The 19,830-nt window shown below is 64.8% G+C and overlaps 3 protein-coding genes across 5 annotated transcripts; 2 read left to right on the forward strand and 1 right to left on the reverse strand.

Moving 5' to 3' along the window:
* The first annotated feature begins 5 nt into the window (after window positions 1-5).
* On the forward strand, window positions 6-3,286 carry ISG20L2 (interferon stimulated exonuclease gene 20 like 2). The gene is made up of 3 exons (XM_083878747.1): window positions 6-820; window positions 1,447-1,647; window positions 2,411-3,286. The coding sequence occupies exons 1-3, from the start codon at window positions 152-154 to the stop codon at window positions 2,522-2,524; spliced, it is 984 nt and encodes a 327-aa protein (XP_083734873.1). The 5' UTR covers window positions 6-151; the 3' UTR covers window positions 2,525-3,286.
* Window positions 3,287-4,137: 851 nt separating this feature from the next.
* CRABP2 (cellular retinoic acid binding protein 2) lies at window positions 4,138-10,578 on the forward strand. Of its 3 annotated transcripts, none has more exons than XM_083878787.1 (7): window positions 4,138-4,381; window positions 5,459-5,630; window positions 5,831-6,061; window positions 6,783-6,857; window positions 8,780-8,958; window positions 9,788-9,904; window positions 10,029-10,578. In XM_083878787.1, the coding sequence occupies exons 4-7, from the start codon at window positions 6,788-6,790 to the stop codon at window positions 10,077-10,079; spliced, it is 417 nt and encodes a 138-aa protein (XP_083734913.1). In that variant the 5' UTR covers window positions 4,138-4,381; window positions 5,459-5,630; window positions 5,831-6,061; window positions 6,783-6,787; the 3' UTR covers window positions 10,080-10,578. The 3 variants fall into 3 exon arrangements, with proteins under 3 accessions (XP_083734913.1, XP_083734914.1, XP_083734912.1); XM_083878788.1 differs by having other exon boundaries at window positions 5,877-6,061; XM_083878786.1 differs by lacking the exon at window positions 5,831-6,061.
* A 3,767-nt stretch (window positions 10,579-14,345) lies between these two features.
* LOC310919394 (dnaJ homolog subfamily A member 1-like) lies at window positions 14,346-18,923 on the reverse strand. The gene is made up of 8 exons (XM_083878753.1): window positions 18,852-18,923; window positions 17,461-17,610; window positions 17,194-17,392; window positions 16,101-16,205; window positions 15,791-16,018; window positions 15,482-15,712; window positions 15,289-15,389; window positions 14,346-15,198 (listed from the first exon to the last, which is right to left on the reverse strand). The coding sequence occupies exons 2-8, from the start codon at window positions 17,590-17,592 to the stop codon at window positions 14,971-14,973; spliced, it is 1,224 nt and encodes a 407-aa protein (XP_083734879.1). The 5' UTR covers window positions 17,593-17,610; window positions 18,852-18,923; the 3' UTR covers window positions 14,346-14,970.
* Between the last annotated feature and the right edge of the window lie 907 nt (window positions 18,924-19,830).

Raw genomic sequence — 19,830 nt, forward strand, 5'->3', positions numbered from 1 at the left:
CGGGGCGCGGAGGCGAAGGGGGGGGTTGGGTGGGAGCGGGGGTCTCCGGGGGCCGGTGCCGGGAGTCCCGGGTGTCGGAGATCCCCGCTACCCAGCGGTCCCGCCGCTGAGCCTCCTGTCCGCACTGTAGCGGCCCGGGCCTGGTCTCGCCATGGACGATTTGATCCTCAACGTGGACTTCGCCGCCCCCGAGCGCCGCCCGAAGAAGGAGCCGGGGAACCGAAAGCACCAGAGCTTCGTGCGGCGGCGACGAGAACTGGAGCGCCGGGGAGTCCTGCGGCAGAAGCAGCTCCCGGCGGCACCGGGCGGACCCCGGCGGGCCCCAGGACGGGGGTCTGGGGGGAGCAGGGGCGGCCCGGGGAAGCCGCGCTCGGGCCAGCCCAGGTCGTGCCCCAAAGAGAACGGCCCCACCGGGACCGATGCTCCCGCAAAGACCAAGGGGAAGGGTCGGGGGGCGGCTCGGGGCTCCGCCAACGCTGTCGGAGCCCCCCCGGCATCCCAAAACGACTTCACTGGAACTGGTGCTCCCGCTAAAACCAAGGGGAAGAGTCGAGGGACAGCTCGGAACACCCCGAAGACCGGCGGTGCCCCCCCGGCGCCCCCCAAATTCGTGGCCATGGACTGTGAGATGGTGGGCACGGGGCCCGGCGGGCGCACGAGCGCCCTGGCCCGATGCAGCATCGTCACCTACGAGGGTGACGTCGTGTACGATCAGTACGTGCGGCCCGAGGCCCCCATCGTGGATTACCGGACCCGCTGGAGCGGGATCCGCCGGCACCATATGGACAAGGCCGTACCCTTCCGCAGGGCACAGCAGCAGGTGCGGGGCGGTTTCCGGGCAGGGAGTGGGGGCTGCAGCGATGGGAGATGTGGAACCGGGGCTGGGGAATGTGGGGCTGGGCTCTGCTGCTCAGGGGCTGAGGCCGAGGCGGGGCATTGGGTGCGGGGCTGGGGTGTTGGGCTGTGGGGCCGAGGATGGGAGCGCAGGGGTGGGAGGGAGTGGCTGCAGGGTGGGGGCTGGGGGTGAGGAGTGGAGGGTGGGGAGACAGGGCTGGGCTGCAGGACTTGAATTCGGGGTCAGGGCTGGGTTATGGGCTAGGGATGAGGGGCTGCAGGCCTGGCTCTGTTTCTCTTGGGTGGGGTGGGGATCGTGGGTCTGGGGGTTCAGGCCTGAATTCATGGTCCAGGGTACGGAGTGGGCGGTTGCAGGGCCACGGGTGGGGGGCACAGGATCGAGCTCTACAGCTCAGGAGCTGTGTGGGGGTCCAGGGCTGCCATATCCCCCCACCTGCCCTGCAGGGCACAGGGACTGTCCCCATGCTGCGCCATTCCCACTCAGCCCCACAGCTCTGCTCCATGGGGCTGCCCCCATTCTTGGGGGGCAGAAACTTCCCGTGGAGCATGGAAGGCGCTGCTGGGGGTCTCAACCCCCTCCCTTGTCTGCAGGTGCTGCGGATCCTTGCTGGGAAGGTCGTGGTCGGCCATGCCATCCACAACGACTTCAAAGCACTCCGGTACTACCACCCCAAAGCTCTCACCCGGGACACATCCCTGATCCCCCTGCTGAACCGCCGTGGTGGCTTCCCAGAGAACGTGAGCATCTCCCTGAAGCGCCTCACCAAAGCACTGCTGAACCAGGACATCCAGGTACCATGGCTGGAGCCCCCAGGAGGTGGGGACCCCCTGTACCATGCCAGGGAGACAGTGGGGAGGGAAGGGCCATCCCTGGGGGAAGATCCAAGGCACCCTGAGTTCAGCCATTGCTGCCAGTCCTGGAGCAAGGCAGCCTTGTGTCTCAGTTTCCCTTTCTCTGGAAAGCAGCCTGTGGGCAGGGGGAACCCTCAGCTCAACCCTTGCAGCCTTGGGGGCTTTTTTCCTGCTCTTTTCCCATTAATAGCTATGCATGCCCCACAGCGCTGCTTGCACCTCCCCAGTTTTCTCTGAATCCTTAAATCTGCCTGTACTCCCCTAAGCTCCCTGCATCCCCCCGGAGCTTCCCATACCCCCAAATCTGCCTGCACCCCCTTATTTTCATGCATCATTCTGTACCCTCCCAAATCTGTTTGCATCCCCAATTCTGCCTGCACCCCACCCACAGCTGCTTGCAGCCCCTCATCTCCCTGCATCTGCCCACCGAAGCTGCCTGCACCCCACCAGAACTGCTTGCATCTCCTATCTGCCTGCAGCCCCCTGCAGCTCCCTATATGCCCTGATCATCACACTTTCCCCCACCTGATGCACCTGCACCCCCAAATCCTCCTGCACCCTTATCTCCATGCATCCCCTCACCCTTGCTGCGTGCATTGCCCCACAGCTGACTGCACTCCCTAATCTCTGTATATCCCACCCCCCCCCAATTCTGGCTGCCCCCCAAAATGGGAGCTGTGGTGACTTGTGTCTGTCCCCACAGGTAGGGAAAAGTGGCCACTCCTCGGTGGAGGACGCCCGGGCCACCATGGAGCTCTACAAGGTGGTGGAAGAGGAGTGGGAGCAGCACCTGCGGCAGAACCCAGAGCAAAAGTGACACTCCTGGGGGCTGTGAGTGACACCCCCAGCTCGGTCCTGCCTCTGAGGGGCCCACAGTGATGGCCTTGGCCTGGTCCTGCCTCTGGGGAGATCCAGAGTGATGCTCCCAGGCCTGGTCCTACCCCTCGAGGCTCCTGTGCGTGCTGCTGGGCTGATGAGGAGCCAGGTGTGACATCCCTTGTCCCCAAGCCTTACATGCCTTGTGGTGCCACTGCTGTTCTGCCCTGTTCTCCCCAGAATGTGGGGAGGGCCTTGGACGGTGCCTTCCCCATGAGGGATCTCTGGGATCCTGCATCCCCCGAGCACGTCGGGGCTGCTGCTGGTCCTGATCTGGGAGTGACATTGGGGCATCCTGAGCACAGCCCCCATCACTGGAGCTTTGAGAAAGGAGTGGGCTCCTTCCTCTTCCCAAAACTACCTCTGTCAGTACCTGGAGCTGCCCAAATGCCCTGGGACAATGTGTAGGAGTGGGTGGGGGGCTCAGATCCCTCTGGAAAGTCCCCACTCCGCTCTGGGAGCTGCTTTCCTCTGTGGTTAAGTTCCACCTTCCTCGTTGTGCAAGGGGCGGGACAAGCCCGGGCATGGGGAGCAGCATTGCACCATCTACCTGCCCGAGACCCCGTGCTGCCCTGGGAACGACCCCAACAGCCGCGGGCAAGTCCCCCCCGCGCTGGCCCGGGGACACCCCCGGCACCGGAGGGTGGTCATACCCTGAAGGCGCCTGAACCTAACGGGAACTGCTTTGAAGAGAAAGGTTTTATGTGCAAAATCCTAATTAAAAAGAAATTATTAAAGAGCTCTTCCCTTCGGTGGGGCTGGGGAGGAGCCCCCTGCCCCGGTGGGCGAGGGCTGCAGGCGGGCCACCGGGTCACTGCCGTCACTCGGCACCCTTCTACATCTGCGTCTCGCGGGCTCTTCCTCCGCCTCCTCTTCATGCCAGGGACGAGCTGGCCCCTTCCCCGGCTTTGGGCAGCCCCCCGCATCCCCTTTTCTGCTTGAACCACCCGTGGGTCCCTGGTGTTGCTGTAACCGAGGGGCCGCGGCAGCTCCGGGAGCAGTGCCGGTGCCGAGCTCGCAGCCGCCTTGGGGGATCCCCCCGCCCCCGCCGGGCTGGACGCTGCCCCGGGCCCCCGACGTGCGTCACTTTTTCCAGCGTTTCTTCATGTTTACGTGGCTGCGCTTGGCTCGGGGCGCTAGAGCCCGAGGGAGGGTTTTGGGGTGTACAACCCCGCAGTGGGAGGGGCTCTTCCCCCTTTATTTGGGGTTAAACGCGCAGAATCATGGTCCCCCCGCAGTGCTGAAGAGTGGATGCCCGAGCATCTCACGGGGCGGAAGCTTGCTCAGTTCTGGAGGGGTTCATCCTTCCCGCTCCTGCCTTGCACACCCGTCCCTACGGCCCGGGTGGGGGTGGGAAAGCTGTCAGAGCCCCAAAATCCAGAGGAAGGTGGGAGAGCGGAGGAGCAGGCGGGAGCCTTTGTGTCTGGGCTGGGTTTGGCGGTGATTAGGGGCTTTACAGCTGTTACAAATGGCCGGTCGTTAAAAGGGTTTATGGCCCTGGAAATGAGAAGCAGCCGGCCGGGCCCCAGCCCCCGGCGAGTGCGGGATGCGGGTCAGGATCCCGGGGGCTTCGCTTGACTCTCACACTGGGATCCCTCCGGATGGGGCTGGGGACCGGGCACGGGCTGGAACGGGGTAGATTCCCGTGACTAAGAAAAGGTCCCAGGGCTGAGGCAAAGTCCTGGTAGTGGGGCAGAGTCGCAGGACTGGAGTAGAGTCCTGGGACTGAGGAAAGGTCTCAGGGCCCGGGCAGGGTTGGGCTGGATCAGGGTTCGGACCCAGAACCAGCTGGAGCTGAGTAAGGGTCCTGGGCGGGGGCTGTGGCTGGATCGGGGTCCTGGGCCAGGGCAAGGTCCCGCTGTGGAGGCACAGCAGAGGTCTCGGGGCACGTGGATTCCCTCCCGCCCCACAGCCGGGGGTCTCATCGGCCAGGGGGCCGGGGCCGGACTCGGTCGCGCCATCCAGCTGTGCTTCATTTCCGCAGCGGCCGTGGCCGTGGCCAGAGGCGAGGGGTGGAGGCTGCGTCCCGCCAGCTGGGAAGGATTTGTGGGGACATGGGGTGGAGACGACGGGTGACCTGCCCTTGCTCAGGCTTCAATCCCCCAGCCCCCCACGGTGGAGTCCCCCCATCCTCTCTCCCAACGCACTGAGAGGCTGGGGAAATTGGGATGATCCCCAACAACTTTGGCTCCTGTATGGGGTGAGGGTACCAGACACCGCCTCCCGGGGTGGATCCCGGGCACCGGAGACGGGGGGAACATCCCCAAGCAACCACATCCTCCTAGGAGGGGCTCTGGGACACCAACAACATTTGGGGGGGGGGGCCACGGGGGTACCAGGGCAGTAATGAGCCCTGCCGGGGCTGGGGGGCTCCTCCCCACCACGGTCTGCGCTCAGGATTTCTGTGGTTTGGGAGGATTTTTGCCGGGAAGGGGGGTGCGGGCGGAGGATGCTGCCGGATGTTTCCAGAGGCTGAGCCAGCTGCTGCTGCCCTGGCACTGGGGACACAACTCCTCACCCGCCTCCCAGAGAATCTGTGCCCTTCCTAGGGGTGACCGGCGCTCCGGGGGGGGGGGGGGGGGGGGTTATTTGGGGCCAGTAGTTTGCCTGCCCACCCCTAGGGCTTCACCGGGATGGGGAGAGAGAGGAGGGTGGAGTGCGAAGGCTTTATCCGCCCTTCCCGGCAGAATCCCTTCCAGATGTGGGGCTGCTGGCGCTGGCATTCATTACCCCACTGGGTCATGGTACCCAGCACGGGACGAGAGGGACAGGGGGTGCCCCGAGGGGTTTGCAGGCAGACCCCACCCCAGACCCCTCCACCCTTTATCCTGGAATGGAGATGGGTTGGTTTTTTTTTCTTCCCCATTTTCCCCAGATTTGGAGCAAACCACAGTACTGCCCATCCTGTGACTCCAGGATGGGGGAACGCAGTTCCTGCGTCCCTGGGGTGAAGCATTTGGGGTGACCCTTCACCAGCACCCCCTTCCCGAGTCCCTGCAGCTCTGCCTGTCTTTGTCCCCTCTGGCACGGTCTCGGCGCTGCTGTAGGTGAGGTTATGTCAGTGCTTGGTGAGAAATCCTGTTCTTCGGGGGATTAGGGATGCGGCAAGCCAGGACTTGGCTCGCCGGCCCGAGCCGGAGGTTCTGGGGGCACAGGGGGGATGTGGCCAGGAGGAGGGGGGCGGCGGGGGCTCTGTGGGGCCTTTTCACCCCAAATCGGAGAAGAAATCTCTCTCCTTCCATTCCAGCTCTCCTGCTGAACCAGAAACGCCATTACTTGCTTTTCTTGCCCAGAACCGGCCCCGCGGCGCAACCTGCCCTTCTCGCGGCGGTTCCCAGGGCTCAGAAACCTCGGGAAATCCCATCGGCGCTTGTTACCTGGCTGGGACCAGGATTTCACCTGCCTCTGGCAGCTCACCCCAAGCTTGGCCACAACCCCCCCCTGCCCTGCACACACACGAGTGTGCACAGACAGGGCTGTGAGTTTGTGTGTGAGTCCGTGTGTGGTCGTGTGGATGGGAAAGTCGCTGAGGTGCGCATGTACTCGTGCCCACAAGTGTGTACGAGTGAGCACAAGCACCTGCACACGCCTGTGCCAACATCACACCTGTGCAAACACACGTGTCCTGCGCACACTCACCGGCCGTGCTGCTCAGGGGGTGCGGGGAGATTTGGGGGTGCATACAGTTGTGCGGGGACACATGGAGATCAGGGGGTGCAGGCAGCTTGGAGGGGTACAGACAGATTTGGGGGGTACAGCAGCTCCCGGGGGTGCAGCACATGTGGAGTACAGGCAGTTTGGGGGGGGATGCTGGAGATTAGGGAGATATAGGCAGCTCAGGGAGATGCAGCCAGCCTTGGGGGTGCAGGGAAATTAGGAGGGTACAGATCTTGGGGAGAATGGGAGGAGTTTGGGGGGGACAGGCAAACCAGATCGTGTGTCCAGCCTGCACCTCCACGGCAAATCGGGGCGGGGGGCTCCCTCTGGGCTCGCACTCCGCAGGTGAGCGCGGAGCCTCCGTGCCGGGGCCGGGGCCGGGGGGTGGGACCAGCCCGGCGATAAAACGGCGGCGCGGGCGGGACGGGACGGACGGACGGAGGGAGCCAGCGGCGGGGCTGGTGCCGGTGCGGAGGGTGCAGCGGATCCTCGAACCGCTTATTCCCCCCTCGGTCTCCTCCCTGCGTCCCCCACGCCGGCAGCCGCGATGCCCAACTTCTCCGGGAACTGGAAGATGAAGAGTTCGGAAAACTTCGAGGAGCTACTGAAGGCGCTGGGTGAGTGGAGCCCCACTCTCCCTCCGCGTCCCTCCGGGACTCCCTCGGGCTGGGGGCGGCGGAGGGGAGACGGGGCGCCGGGGAGCTTCCCCCCATCACCCCTCCAAATCCTCTTCCAGCCCCCGAGTCACGGTCCCCGGAACCGTCGTGTGCCAGGGGGATCCCTCTGCTCCCCCTTTTAACAAAGCTCTCGTGATTCGTGCCCCACTGAGGAATCAAAGGAACAAGGGGGCCGGGCAGCGTGTCCCACTCCCGAGGGATCCCACATGGCCTCTGGCGGTCCCCCTGTTTCGTGCCTCAGTTTCCCTACTCTGGTGGTCCCCCAAGCATGGGCACCCCCAAGCATGGACTCTGCCACCACCTCGGTCCCCTTCAGCCCCTCCACCGTACATCCCAAAAGCACCCGCAGGCTCACCTGCCCCAGGGACCTTGCGTACAGCCGGTGTCCCCAAATCCAGCCCAGGCAAGACCCACTGTGTTGGGGTCCCATCCTCACAGGCCTCATCTCGGGCCCCTTTGCCCCCCAGTGCGGAGCAGTGTCCCTGGCGAGCGGGGGTGGGGAGGGCCAGGACTCATCGCAAGGGCTGGAACTCGGGGAGCCACAGGCCGGGGGATCCCCGGGGCTTTGGGCAGGATCAAATCCAGCTTCCCCACTGCTCCCCTCTGCCTGACCCGCTCCTCGCCAGCCGGGGAGCTGCTGGAGCAGAATATTTTCCAGGTTAGGGGATACGTAACGAATATTTCAGGATAATTATCACTTTCTTGGGTTTCACTCCCGATCCTCCGTCGCCCCTTCTCCCCGCCCTGGCCCCGCTGCTGGAACCGGCTCGGGGAAACCTCAGCAGGAAAATAAATCTGCCAGCCCCCCCGGAGCCCTCTTCCTTTCCCATGGCGCAAGTGGGGGTTCCTGCCGGCTGGTGCCCCCGGCCCTCCCGGGTGGAGGGGCTGAGGGCTTTATCATCTTCAGCCCCCCAGACTGACTGCACCATACCACCCTAGGCTTGGTTTTGCTCTCTTTGGGGGCTATTTCTTCTCCCCCACCCCCGTCAGCATCATGTAGGGGGCGTGGGGGGCTGTGTCTGCTTGTGCAAGGTTTTGGGCCATCCCCCCGGTGTGAATCAGGCCTCGGGGGGAGGGAAGGGACCCAGGGGTGTTCTTGGGGACTTGGCGTGGCCATTGAGGGGACCCCTCAGGGACGTGTCCCTTTCCACTATGGGGGATTTTGGCTCCTGGAGCTGCCCCGAGCACCCGTGGCTCCTCTGTATCTCCCCCGATCTTGTGGTGGGGAGACCTCCTTTGTGCAGGGACCCTCTCGGGGGGTGGCCAGTACACACCCAGAGGGTGACATGGGAACAATGTCCCAAAAGAGCAGCTCCCTGTGTGACAGCCGGGGGCTCCATGACATGATGGATGAGCCACCTCTGGAGCGGGGACAAAGCCCCAGCTGCCCTGTGGTTGGGAGGGGGCTGCAGGGGAGATGTGGGACTCCTCAGGGGGGTCATGCAGGTCATCAAACACAGAGCTTAGACTGGGGCCCTTGTCCCCGCTGTCACCCCACTCTGGGTGTGCCCTTGCCCCCATCACCCCTGTCCCTTCCCCCGGGCACATCTGGCGCCATCCCCAGCACCCTCCCCCTCCCATCCCCTCCACCAGGTAACAAGAGCCATATGTGGCCCAGATGTGGTCGGTGGGGCTCGTCCATCCTTCCATGGGTTGCCTTGAGCCACCTGCAGTCCTCGACGTACCCTGGGACGTGTCACTGCCAAGTGTCAGGGCTGCGGCCACGGCGCCCCTGTGCTCCCCCAGGCTCGGGTGGGAGGCAGTGGGCTCCACATCTCCCCGAGGGTACTGAACTAGCCCGGTTCACCGGGGCACACTGCGGGTATGGAGGGGGAGCCCGGTGCCACCGTCCCCTTCTCCAGGCGTGAACATGATGCTGCGGAAGATCGCGGTGGCGGCGGCAGCGAAGCCAGCAGTGGAGATCCGTCAGGATGGGGAGAGTTTCTACATCCGCACCTCGACCCCCGTGCGCACCACCGAGATCCGCTTCAGGGTGGGCGAGGAGTTTGAGGAGCAGACGGTGGATGGGCGGCCCTGCAAGGTGCACACATGGGCACGCATGGGTGCCTGCACACGTGTGTGAGTGTGTCTGTGTGTATGTGCCTGTGAGAGAGTGTGCGTGAGTGTGACTCTGTGTGTGTGTGTGTGTGTGTGTGTGTTCACTTTGGACCAGGGCAGAAACTCTCCCTCGCCTGTATCACACTTACCTGTGCACACTCATGCCTGCACACACATTATACAGGGGCATCAGCACTCTCCTGCACTCAGGTGTGCACACAAAGATGTGTGTGTGTGCATGTACACATGTTTGTGCACACATGTGAGTTTGCGTGAACATGTTTGGCATGAGGGCAGGAGTTCTCACTTGTGTGTGTGTCTGCACACAGCCATATTCTCTCCACAGCGTGTAGGCTGCTTCCTTATCTTCCTGCACCCCAACCTCTCCTTGTGCTCCCCAAGACTTTCCTTAGCTCCCCATCCCCTCTCTGCATCCTCCATCCTTGCCTTGGGCCCCTCAATCCCTTCCCGTGCCCCCAACCCTTCCCCGTGCCCTTAATCCCTCCCTTGCACCCCCCATACCTTCCCTGTGCACCACAAAACCTCAAACCCTCCTTATACAATTTAACTCCTCTCTGTACCCCCAACCCCTTCCCTGAGCCCCCAACCCCTTCCCTGCGCCCCCAACCCCTCGTTGTTCCCCTCATCCCCTCCCTGCTCCCCAGGTGACAGATGAGCCCAGACACCCGTCTGGCACAGGGACAAACGGCCCGTTCCGCTCCCAGGGGTGGTGACAGATGTTCTGATGTGGGCAGGAGGTGTCCCGGGAGTTCCCACAGCCCCATCCAGCGCTGTCCTCTATCCCCCTGCAGAGCTTGGCCAGGTGGGAGAGCGAGAACAAGATGGTGTGTGAGCAGCGGCTGCTCAAGGGTGACGGGCCCAAGACGGGCTGGTCCCGAGAGATGACCAACGACGGGGAGCTCATCCTGGTGAGGGGGAATTCGGGGACCTGGGGGCAGCGCTGGCTGCAGTGTGCACTGGGAAACTCCCTTGGTGTGGGGTGGGATGGGGAGGGGGCCACGGCTGTGCCTGTGACCCTGCTTCTCCTTGCAGATCATGACGGCCGACGACGTTGTCTGCACCAGGGTCTACATTCGGGAGTGACGCCCCCGCTCAGCTGACAACCCCCCTCCGTGTCGGCGGCCCCATATTCCCCCCTCCCCCACCCCGTGTCCCCTCAGTCCCGTGCACTCATCCCCTGGCCACGGGAAGGGTGTTGCATCTCTCCACGGGGGGTACATCAGCGAACCCCCTTTTTTTCGGGGGACACACACACACGGCTTTCCCTCCCTCTGCAGGGCGGGGTCTCTGCAGGGGCAGCAGAATCTCCTGTTCTGGCCCCGCTCTACTGCGGACGAAGTGCTCGGGACCTGGCGAGGCGCCGGGGTGCGGCGGGGGGTAACGTGGCCCCGCCCTGCCCTTTGGGCTGGTTTGAGCTGGTTTAGGTTTGGGTTGCTGTTGGTTCCCGCAGCCCCCTAGCCCTGCCCCGCGATCCCTCCCCAGTATTTATTTGTGAATATTGTACCAGACGGTAACGCCAACCCCCCCCCGCCCCCAGCCTGGGGCGGTGCCAGGTCCCAGCCCCTCCAAGATCCATCTTCCCTCTGTCGCCCCCTTCCTTTTTCAATAAATGTCTTATCACCCCCCTGTGGTATCCCTGTCGCTCCTCCTGGCCCCACTGGCACACAGATCCCACACCCTGGGTCTCAGAGTCTGGATCTCACATCCCAGAATCTGCTGTCTAGATCCTGTACCCCGGATCCTACACCATGCGTCCTGTACCCCAGATCCTACCGTCTGAATCCCACACCCCGGATTCTGCACCCCATATCCCATGCTCCAGATCCCGCACCCTGGATTCCACACCCCGGATCCTTCACCCTGGATCCTGTGCCCCACATCCGCTCCCCGGCCGTTGCGCAAGGGGCCGGGGGCGAAGGCGGCAGCTGGGTTGGCACATCCCTGCGTGGGAAGCGGGTGGTGGCTTTGAGGTGACCGTGGGGTGACTGTGGGGCAGGGAGGGCGGCGTGTCGCTGGGGCGTTGGGCTCTGCCTCAGCTCCAGCGCGGGGTGCGTGAGACCCCATCCCAGCTGGGGCGGGGGGAGCTGGGGGCACCTGTGGGTGCTGCCGGCTGGGACCCACCTCCGGGGGTTTCCCAGAGATGCCCTTTGCGGGCTGGCCGATAGTTGCCCTGTATGGGATGGCATTAATTACCTCAGAACAGAGGGGCTCAGCCTGCGTCCCTGCCGAGGCTGAGCTGGGGAGGTGCAGGAAGGGTCGGAGTGCAGGGAGGGTCGGGGTGCAGGACTTCCCTGCCTCAAGGTTTAGGGTGCTGCTGCCCTCCATAGCGTGCCCAGCTCGGCTCTCCCGGAATGGGCCGGGACCCCTCGGGCAGGGCAGTCCCCGAACCGCTGTAGTGCAGGTGGGGGGCACTGCCCCACCGAGCTGAGCCGTGCGGTGAATGGGGGCCGGGCCCTTAGCGGGGGGGGGGTTGGAGAAGGGAGCTAGGGCTTAGGGTTGGCTTCACCCCCACGCCCGGGGTGTGATCCTGCACCCCGGGAGAGCGTCCAGAAGCAGGAAGGGTGGAATTACACCTTCCCTGGGGAGGAGGAGAAGGAGAAGGGGGAGGAAGGCTCCGGTATCTCCAGGTGGACACTTGGCAGGCACCCATCACCCCTGTCGCCATTCTCAAAGCGCTGCCAGGGCCGTATCCTGGCTCTCCAGACGTCCCCGAGGGTGGGCACAGGACCCGGCCCATTCCTCACTTCACCCAACCGGCCACTGCTGCTCCCGGAGACCCCGGGAAAGCCACGGCCGGGCTGGAGCAGCCGGTAATGCAATCCAGCCGTCCCCCCCGGCTCCGACAGCTTCCCCTCCTTGGAGGAATATCCGCTTTTCCCCCCCCCCCGCAAGCCCTGGGGACGGCTCAGGTTTGCCTCCGGTTGGAGGGATCACTGGGGGGACTCTAGACCCCGAGAGCTGGGGCGGCACATCTGGATGGGGAGTTGTCTGTGGCTGCCGGTGCTCCCCCCACAGAGGCCCGAGGGTCCCATTCTGCTGCTCTGGGGTGCTGGGGGGCTCCAGGAGGGGCACTGGCGGGAGGCGCCCCCTTCCCCGGAGCACAGCCGCGGCTCGGGGCGTTGGATGGCGGCTGCTCTCGAAACAAAAGCAAATTCCTCTGTGCGGAGCTGGGTAGGGGGGCTGGGATGGAGGGGCCGTGAGTAACCCCAAAACGGCTCTGGAGGCTGTGCTCCCTCCCATGGCTCCGCGTGGGTGGTGTCCAGGTTCCTGGCGCCTCTAACCCAGCACTAATCCTCCCCGGTGACCCCGGTGGCCCCCGGGCGGCCCTGCTGCCCCCCCGGGCTGGGGAGGGGGCCGAGCTGGCCCCTCGCCTTTCATCTCCGGAGACAAAGCGGGCCCGGCCACCTCTCTGTTCTGTGTGCAAGGAATGAATGCCCGACCCTGGGGGGCCCTGGCCCCTCACCCCGGAATTTTTCCATGCATTTTCTGGAGGTAGAGGCTGGGCTGCGTGTGGGGGAACTGGGGGGGGAGGGAGTGGCTGCGTTTCATCCCCCCTCCCGCCCCGTGCCGGAGCCATCGGGAGGGAGCGGGGCTCTTGGATCTGCCTGAAGCGAGGGGTTGCACTGTCTCCTGCCCTGCTGGGGGGTGTCCTTGCGCGGGCAGGGGGACAGGACTCCTCGGGCAGGCTTGAGCGGTCACTCCCCTCCGGTGAGCCGTGACGCTGGGGATGGGGATAGAGGAAGGAGGCTGAGCTAGAGGAACAACAACCCCCACACATATCCCCTGCCCCACGGCACCAGGAAGGGACCCAGCATGACCTCAGCCAAACTGTGCCCCCCAAGGGGTGATGTCACCCCCCAATCTCCCCCACACCCTCCGGGCTGGCTGCTGTCCAGGTCAGAGCCCACCCTGGATGGTCCGGAGGCTGCTGAACATCCTCCCCCCCTCCAGACATACTGACTTGACTGAGGAGCTGGGGACAGGGAGGTGCCAGCCTCAGGGGGACTCTCAGCCCCTCAGCTGCCCTGGTCCCCGGAGAGGGGTCTCTGGATGTGTGACAAGCTTGGTGGCCACGAGGCCTTAGCTCAGGGAGTTTGGCCGGGCCCAGTGCCTGGCAGGGCTGGGACATCGTGCAGCCCCTGGGCCACGTGTCCAGGTGGGCTCTGGCACATGGCACAGGGTCCCTGCCTCTGAGGGGGGGCAGCTCCTTGCACCCAGTGTCGCGGGAGGGGACTCTGGTCTCGAGGGACATCTAACTGGGGTGACATGCTTGTCCCCAGGGGTGTCCCCACGGCTCAGGGCAGCCAGGGACGCTGATGCCTGGGTGGCTCAGCAAGGCGTTGTCAGCCCCAGGGGAGGGTGACTGTCACCTCCTGCGCGGGTTCACCCCCTCCCTGCGCCCGGCGGGCTGGGGGCTGTGCAGGAGTTCCCCCCTTCCCCCTCACTCCCCTCAGCTGGCGGCCGGCCAGCATTGTTCTCCCCGCCGCCGCCTCCTCCTCCTCCTCTCCCCCTCCAGCTGCATCTGGTGCCGGAGCTTTCCCGGGCTCCAGTGGAGGGGGAGCCTCTAGCCCCAGTCTCACAGAGCCCTCTGGCTTGGGCTACCCTGGATAGGGGGCTGGGGGGCCTCACCCTCATTCCACTGTGGAGGGGAGTCTTGTCCAGCAGCTGTACGTGGAGGGGGCACGGGGGGGTTATGAGATGCAGCTTGGCCCCAAGTAGGGTATATTTTGGGGGGGTCCCCCTTAACTGCTCAGTAGTCCAGCTCTGCTCCATGGCTGGAACCTCCCATGGGGTGAATACAGGGCTGAAAAAGGGGGCTGAAGCTATTTGGCAGGAGTCTGCCTCCATTGTGGGGTCCCCAGGGACACTGAGATGATGTAGAGATTCCAGGAGGTAACCGGGGGTGGGTTCTGGATGTGGGAGAGGGGCCTCTAAGGGTGACAAGGCCAGGGCAAGGGACAGGGCATATGCATAGGGTCAAGACTGTTTCAAGACAGGGGAGAAAGGCAGAGGGACAAGGGGGGGGGAGGGGGGCGGTTGCAGGGCTGGCAGAGGGAAAGGAAGTAGGACAGACCCCTACCTAGGCTTGGGGTCCGTGTCCTCCCCTGCAGGAGCAGCTGGGAGCAGACGCATGCAGGGGAAGGCAGGATCTGGCACCTCCTGATTGTGTAAGGATGGGGAAACTGAGGCACACCCGACATCAAAGTAGGGCAGAGTCATCGCCCCCGGGCTCCCACTGCCCCACGCTCAACCCCACACCACCCCACACACTGAGTTGGGATTCGCGTTTAATGCCAAGTACAAAGTCACCACCCCACCCCCCTCCCCCCCCCCAAAAAAAAAACCCCAAAACAACCACCTCTGAAATTCTTCCAAAAATAAATTAAAGGGAAGGGACGGGTCCCCCCCAACCCCTCCTGTCCTGTGCAAAGAGAAAAGAGCCACCCCCTCTGCATCCCAGGCCTGAGCAAGGCTCCAGTAAGGAAAGAAATGGGCAAAGCAAGGGGCTGGGGGCCCAGGCAGCAGGCCCCTGCAACGTGGGGCCAGGAGTGGGGCATCCCCGAAGGGAGTGGGCAGTTCCCCTCCCCGCCACACTGGCTCCAGCACAAGCTTGGCCCCACCACAGCAGATGGGGAAACTGAGGCAGGGTACCCTCTCCTCCTTTCCAGCCAGCTGAGCCTTCCCTGTGTGGGATGTACCCGCCAGCAGCTGGACCCGGCTCCACGCCCCCCCAGGCACCCCACCTACGCAGCGGTGATTCCACTGCCCTGGGGCTGGAGGCAGGGCAGGGCAGTCTCACCCGGCAAGGCTGGGGGGCTCTGCCGGCTCCCGGGGGGAGGGGCGCGAAGGAGGTGAAGTGCTGTCGGAAAGGCGACCTATGTACATCCCTGAACGTGGCGGCTCCGCCAGCCCCCGCCCCGCGGCCCTGGCCCTGCCCCGCCTGCGCCCGGGGGGCTCCAGCCCCTCCCCCCCGCTATGAGGTCTGGCACTGGACATGCTGGCGCATCCCGTCCTCAAAGTCGTCCTCGTGATAGGCTTCTCCAGTGTTAGGCCGCCGGCCGGGCCCGCCGTGCGCCGTGTAATCACTGAGCTCCACCTCCTCCGTGTCCTCCGTAGCCATCACTTCCTCTTGCGGTGGGAAGAAGCCCTGGAGCTGGCGCAGACGGTCGGTGGGGAGCCAGCCTGGCTCGGGGAACTTTACCTGTGACCAGAGAGTGGATGTGACGTGTGGGGTGGCAACTCAGGAAGCCCAGAGGTGGGAGATGTCAACTCCTTCCCTGCTCTAGCTCACCTCGAACTGCAGGATGAGCTTTCCTTTCTGAAAGGGACTCCTGTAGACAGGCATTCCCTCGTTGGGGATACACTTCAGGTCCCCAGGCCGGATCACATCACCTGACAGACAGAGACGAAGGTCATGCTGCTGCGCTGGCAGCTCCTGCGCCCCTGGCTCTCTCACAGGTGCATCCCTGAAGAGTCCCCCTCACCTGGTGGGGAGGACACGAGCAGGGTGCGGTTGTCCAGGGTGCGGATCACCTGCCGGCACCCGCACAGGGCATCTGCCAGGCTGATCTCCCTCCTGACAATGAGGTCGTCACCGCTGCGCCGGAAAACAGGGTGTTCCTTCTGATCCAGGACAATGATGATGTCCCCGGGCTCCAGACCGGGCACCTGGTCCCCTTCCTCGTGGAAGGTGATTTTCTGCCCATCCTTCATGCCTGTGAGGAGTGTGGGCAAAGCTCAGGGTGCGTGCACCACTTTGAGGTGACCCCGCTCCGTATTCAGCCCTGTCTCACCTTTATCCAGGTGGACACTGAGGATCTTCTTCTCTCGCACAACCTTGCGGCCGTTGCAGGTAAGGCAGCAGTCCCGGGGCCGGATCCACTCGCCCTGGCCTTGGCACTGGGAACACACCGTCTGGATCTGCTGGATCATGCTGGGCCCCAGCTGATGGATGCGAACCTCCATGCCCGAGCCATGGCACTTGGGGCACCTTCTCTGGGCGCCCTCCCGTACCCCGCAGCCTGTGCCGAAGGGGGCAGGGGGTCAGACGGCAGGGTAGGGGGTGCTGGAGTGGCCCCCTGGCCCCTGCAGCCCCTTGCTCACCTCCACACTTGCGGCAGATGATGTTCTTCTGCAGGGACAGCTTCCGCGTGGAGCCATTGTACAGGTCCTCCAGCGACACTGAGAGCTGGTGCACCACTGTCTTCCCTGGGCACAGGGGAGAGCTCGGCTCAGTGCCTGGCTCAGCACCAGCCTCGTGCCACCCCCCATGCCATGGCTGGACAGGCGCTGGACACCACTCAGGGTCACCAGGTCCCCCCAGAGCCAGGTCTCCTCCTTTCTCAAGGATGGAGGCAGGGACACAGACAGGAACAGTTTCATTCCAGGCTGGGCATCTCCAAGCCTGGATTCTGCTGGCTGCCTTGGGGTAGTGCTGGGTCCCTAGCAGGGGCAGAGCACAGCTCCCACCCCCAGGCTCTCAGCCACTCTTCAGTTGCTCCAGCTGGAGTCACTGGGATGGTTCCCTTGGCCTCTTAATTGCCCTGCTATTAACTCCTGCCACCTCAGCAAGAAGCACAGTGGCGAGTCACCCAGTCCCTGTGACCCAGGCTGAAGGCTTCGGAACAGTCACCGGGCTGGCCCTGCACACGCCGCGTCCCTGCTGTCACCCCCGGGGCCGAACCAGTGACTCAGCTCTAGCCCCGGGGACGGTGGGGGAAAGCCGGGACAGCGACAGGGACAGGGAAGGGCCCTTTGAAGAGTGGCAGGTGGAGAAAGTAATGAAGGTGGTGAGGAGCTGCACCGGGCTGTGCCGCAGGGGAAGAGACAGCCTGGAGAACCCATCTGGATCCCAGTGTCCCCAGAGCCAGTGCTGGGCACTAGCCCCCTCTCATCCCAATGTCCCAGCAGGTCTGTCACCCCCTGAGACAGTGCTGTGCTGGGTACCAGCCCATTGACACACTGAGATCCCAGTAAGTCTCTGACCCCCAAGCCAATGTCACATTGCATTTGGGCACCAGCCCTCTCCCACATCATGGTTCCCAGCGGTCCCTTGTCCCCCAAGCCAGTGCTATGCTGGGCACCAGCCCCCTCCCACCAAGAGGTCCCAGCAGGTTTGTCAGGTCCCGAGTGAGCACCGTGTTGGGCACCAGCCCTCTCCCACCCCGGGGTCCTGGTGAGTCCTTTATTCCCCTACCTCTCCTGTCTGCCCGGCCGCGCATCCGCACTCCCCCTCCAAAGAAGAGGTCGAAGATGTCCATGGGGGAGCCGAAGCCGCTGCCTCCCCCACGGCCACCCAGGCCGCCTTCCTTCATCGCCCGCTCGCCACCACGGTCATACAGCGCCCGTTTGTGGGCGTCCGACAGCACCTCGTAAGCCTGGGAGATCTGCTTGAACTGGACAGGGGGAGAGGCGGGTGAGGTGGGAGAGGGCCAGCTGGGGGGAGCTGGGGGGCTGCACCTACCCGCTCGCCCTCGCTGGGGTTCTTGTCGGGGTGGTAGCGCAGCGCCAGGCGCCGGTACGCCCGCTTGATCTCATCCAGGCTGGCGCCCGGCCGCACACCCAGCAGGTCGTAGTAGCCCGTCTCTTTCACCATCTTCCTCGCTGTGATGTGCTGGGACAGGACAGAGCTGTGAGCCTGGGACTGTGACACAGCCTGGGACCTCTGCGTGGCCCGTGACCCCCTGACCTGGCCCAGGATGGCTCCCCCAAAATTCCCACTGATCTCTGTTCTCCCCCCCACAACCCTACCTCAGTTCCCCCCCAGGAGCATCCCAGTGGGATAGGGGGTGGTGGTCAGGGGGTGACAGCTAGATGAGATCATCAGCGTGACAGCCAGACCCCACACAGGGGTCCTGCAACTGTCTGCATGTGTGGGGGTGAACCTCAAGGCCGGTGCCCACGGCAGGGGGGGAAACATCTCAAAGTCCCGTCCCACCGTGGAACCCCCCAAAAGGCTTTGATCCCTGTTCTCCTTCCTGCACAGCCCCGTCTCAAGTGTCCCCCCCCGCAGCAGCATCCCGCAGGTCACAAGGTGTCAGGGGATGTCTGAACGGGGTGACATCCTGCTCCGCGGGTGCGGGGAGAGCCAGGCGCCGCATGGGGGTCCGGGAAGAAGGGGCGCTGTCGAGGGGTGCCCCTGTCCCCCCCCGGGACCATGTGCCGCAGCCGATAAGCCCCGCGTGGGGTGGGGATATGTTTATCTTGCGACATGGCGGGACGCGGGGAAGCGTCCGTGACCCACGCACAAATAAATAACCGGTTCCGACACCAGACCGGCTTCCCCGGGACGAGCTTGGTCCGTCCCCCGGGGACCCCCGGGGCAGGTCCGCCTCGACGGGTCCAACGCGGGATACCCGCAGTTGAATCTGGGTCTATCCCCCGGGACCTTCAGGGCCGAGTCTGGAGCCGATACCCTGGGGACTGGGTCTGACCCCCTACACCGGAGCTAGGTCCGTCCCGGTCGGTTCAACCCAGGACCCCGGGCGGGGTGGCTCCGCCCGCTGAGGGTCGCGGTGCGGGGGTGTCGGGGGGTACCGGGCGGTGTCGGAGGGTACCGGCGGAGATGACATGGTGACATCCCGTTTACAGCAGCGGAGGTACCCAGACCCCACAGCGAGTGTGGAGGAGCGGACCCCGAGCCCGGTGCTCACAGAGGGGAGAGCCCCCGGAGCCCTCCATGACCCGCAGGTCATCCTGACGATCCACCTCAGGGGTGCCCGGGCCGGGACCATCGCTGACACCGCCGGGGCGGGGCGGGCCGGCTCCTGCCGGGGGGTTCCGGGGACGTTTGGGAGGTGCCGAGGGGGTCTGGGGTTCGCAGCGGGGTCCAAGGGGCCGCCCCCCCCCACTCACCGCCGCCACTGCTCCGCCGCCGTCTCCGAACTCTCTGGAAGCCGCAGGCACACCCCCACGCTGTCCCCGCCTCCTCGGCGCCGAACACCGCCCCCATTGGTGGAAACGCCCTCCTCCGCCCGCCCATCACCCCACGGCCCCTGCGCTGATTGGTTGTAGGAGTAGTCCTTGCCGGCTCGGGAGGCAGGGCACCGTCTCGCGTTGCGATTGGCTGAGATGGCGGCTGGGCCTGCCTCAGGGTCAACTTCTTCTCGCTCATTGGTTGGGAGCGGGAGGCCAATCAGAGGGAAGAGTGGGAAATGCGGATGCCGCGGGGGTCCGGCAGGGGGCGCGCAGGGAGCGCGGGGCGGGGCGCGCTGGGCGGTGCAGTGGGCGGGGCCATAACAATAACGGGGTGGGGAAAGGAGGCGGGGCCAGGGTGACAGAGGGCGGAGATGGGGCGTGGCAGTGGGGGGCCGGTGGGAGTGGCAATGGGCGGGGCCGGGTGTGGGGGAGAGGGGTCACGGGGTCAGGGGGGTGGTCGAGGCTGAGGTTTGGGGGGACAGGGCCAGGAGTGTCACTGGGAGACTCCGGGGGTGCTGGGGTAGGGACACAGGGAGCCCTGCGGGAGTCACCAAGGATGTTCCCCGGGGGTCTGGGATGGTCACAGGGGTGTCCTGGGTGGGCTTGGGAAGAGGCAGGTACACAGGGGGGCCACAGAGGGTTCTCGTGGTGATCACGGAGGGGTCCTGAGGAGGATTCTGGGGGTCCCGGTGAGGGGAGGGGTAGTCAGGGGAATCAAGGGTACTCCTTGAGGGGCCACAGGGGGTTCCTGTGGGAGTCACAGGTTCCTTCTACAGGAGCCTGTGTAGTGGGTGGGGAGCTGAGGAGGATCACAGCATGCTCTCCAGAGGTCTGGGGGATTCTGGGAAGGGTGATAGGGAGGCCTGGGGAGCTCACAGTGAGGGCAAGGGACCCTGGGGGGTCTCTGCTCTCCCCT

This window comes from Zosterops lateralis, assembly GCF_965231275.1.
Source record: "Zosterops lateralis genome assembly, chromosome: 27".
Taxonomy (NCBI): Eukaryota; Metazoa; Chordata; class Aves; order Passeriformes; family Zosteropidae; genus Zosterops; species Zosterops lateralis.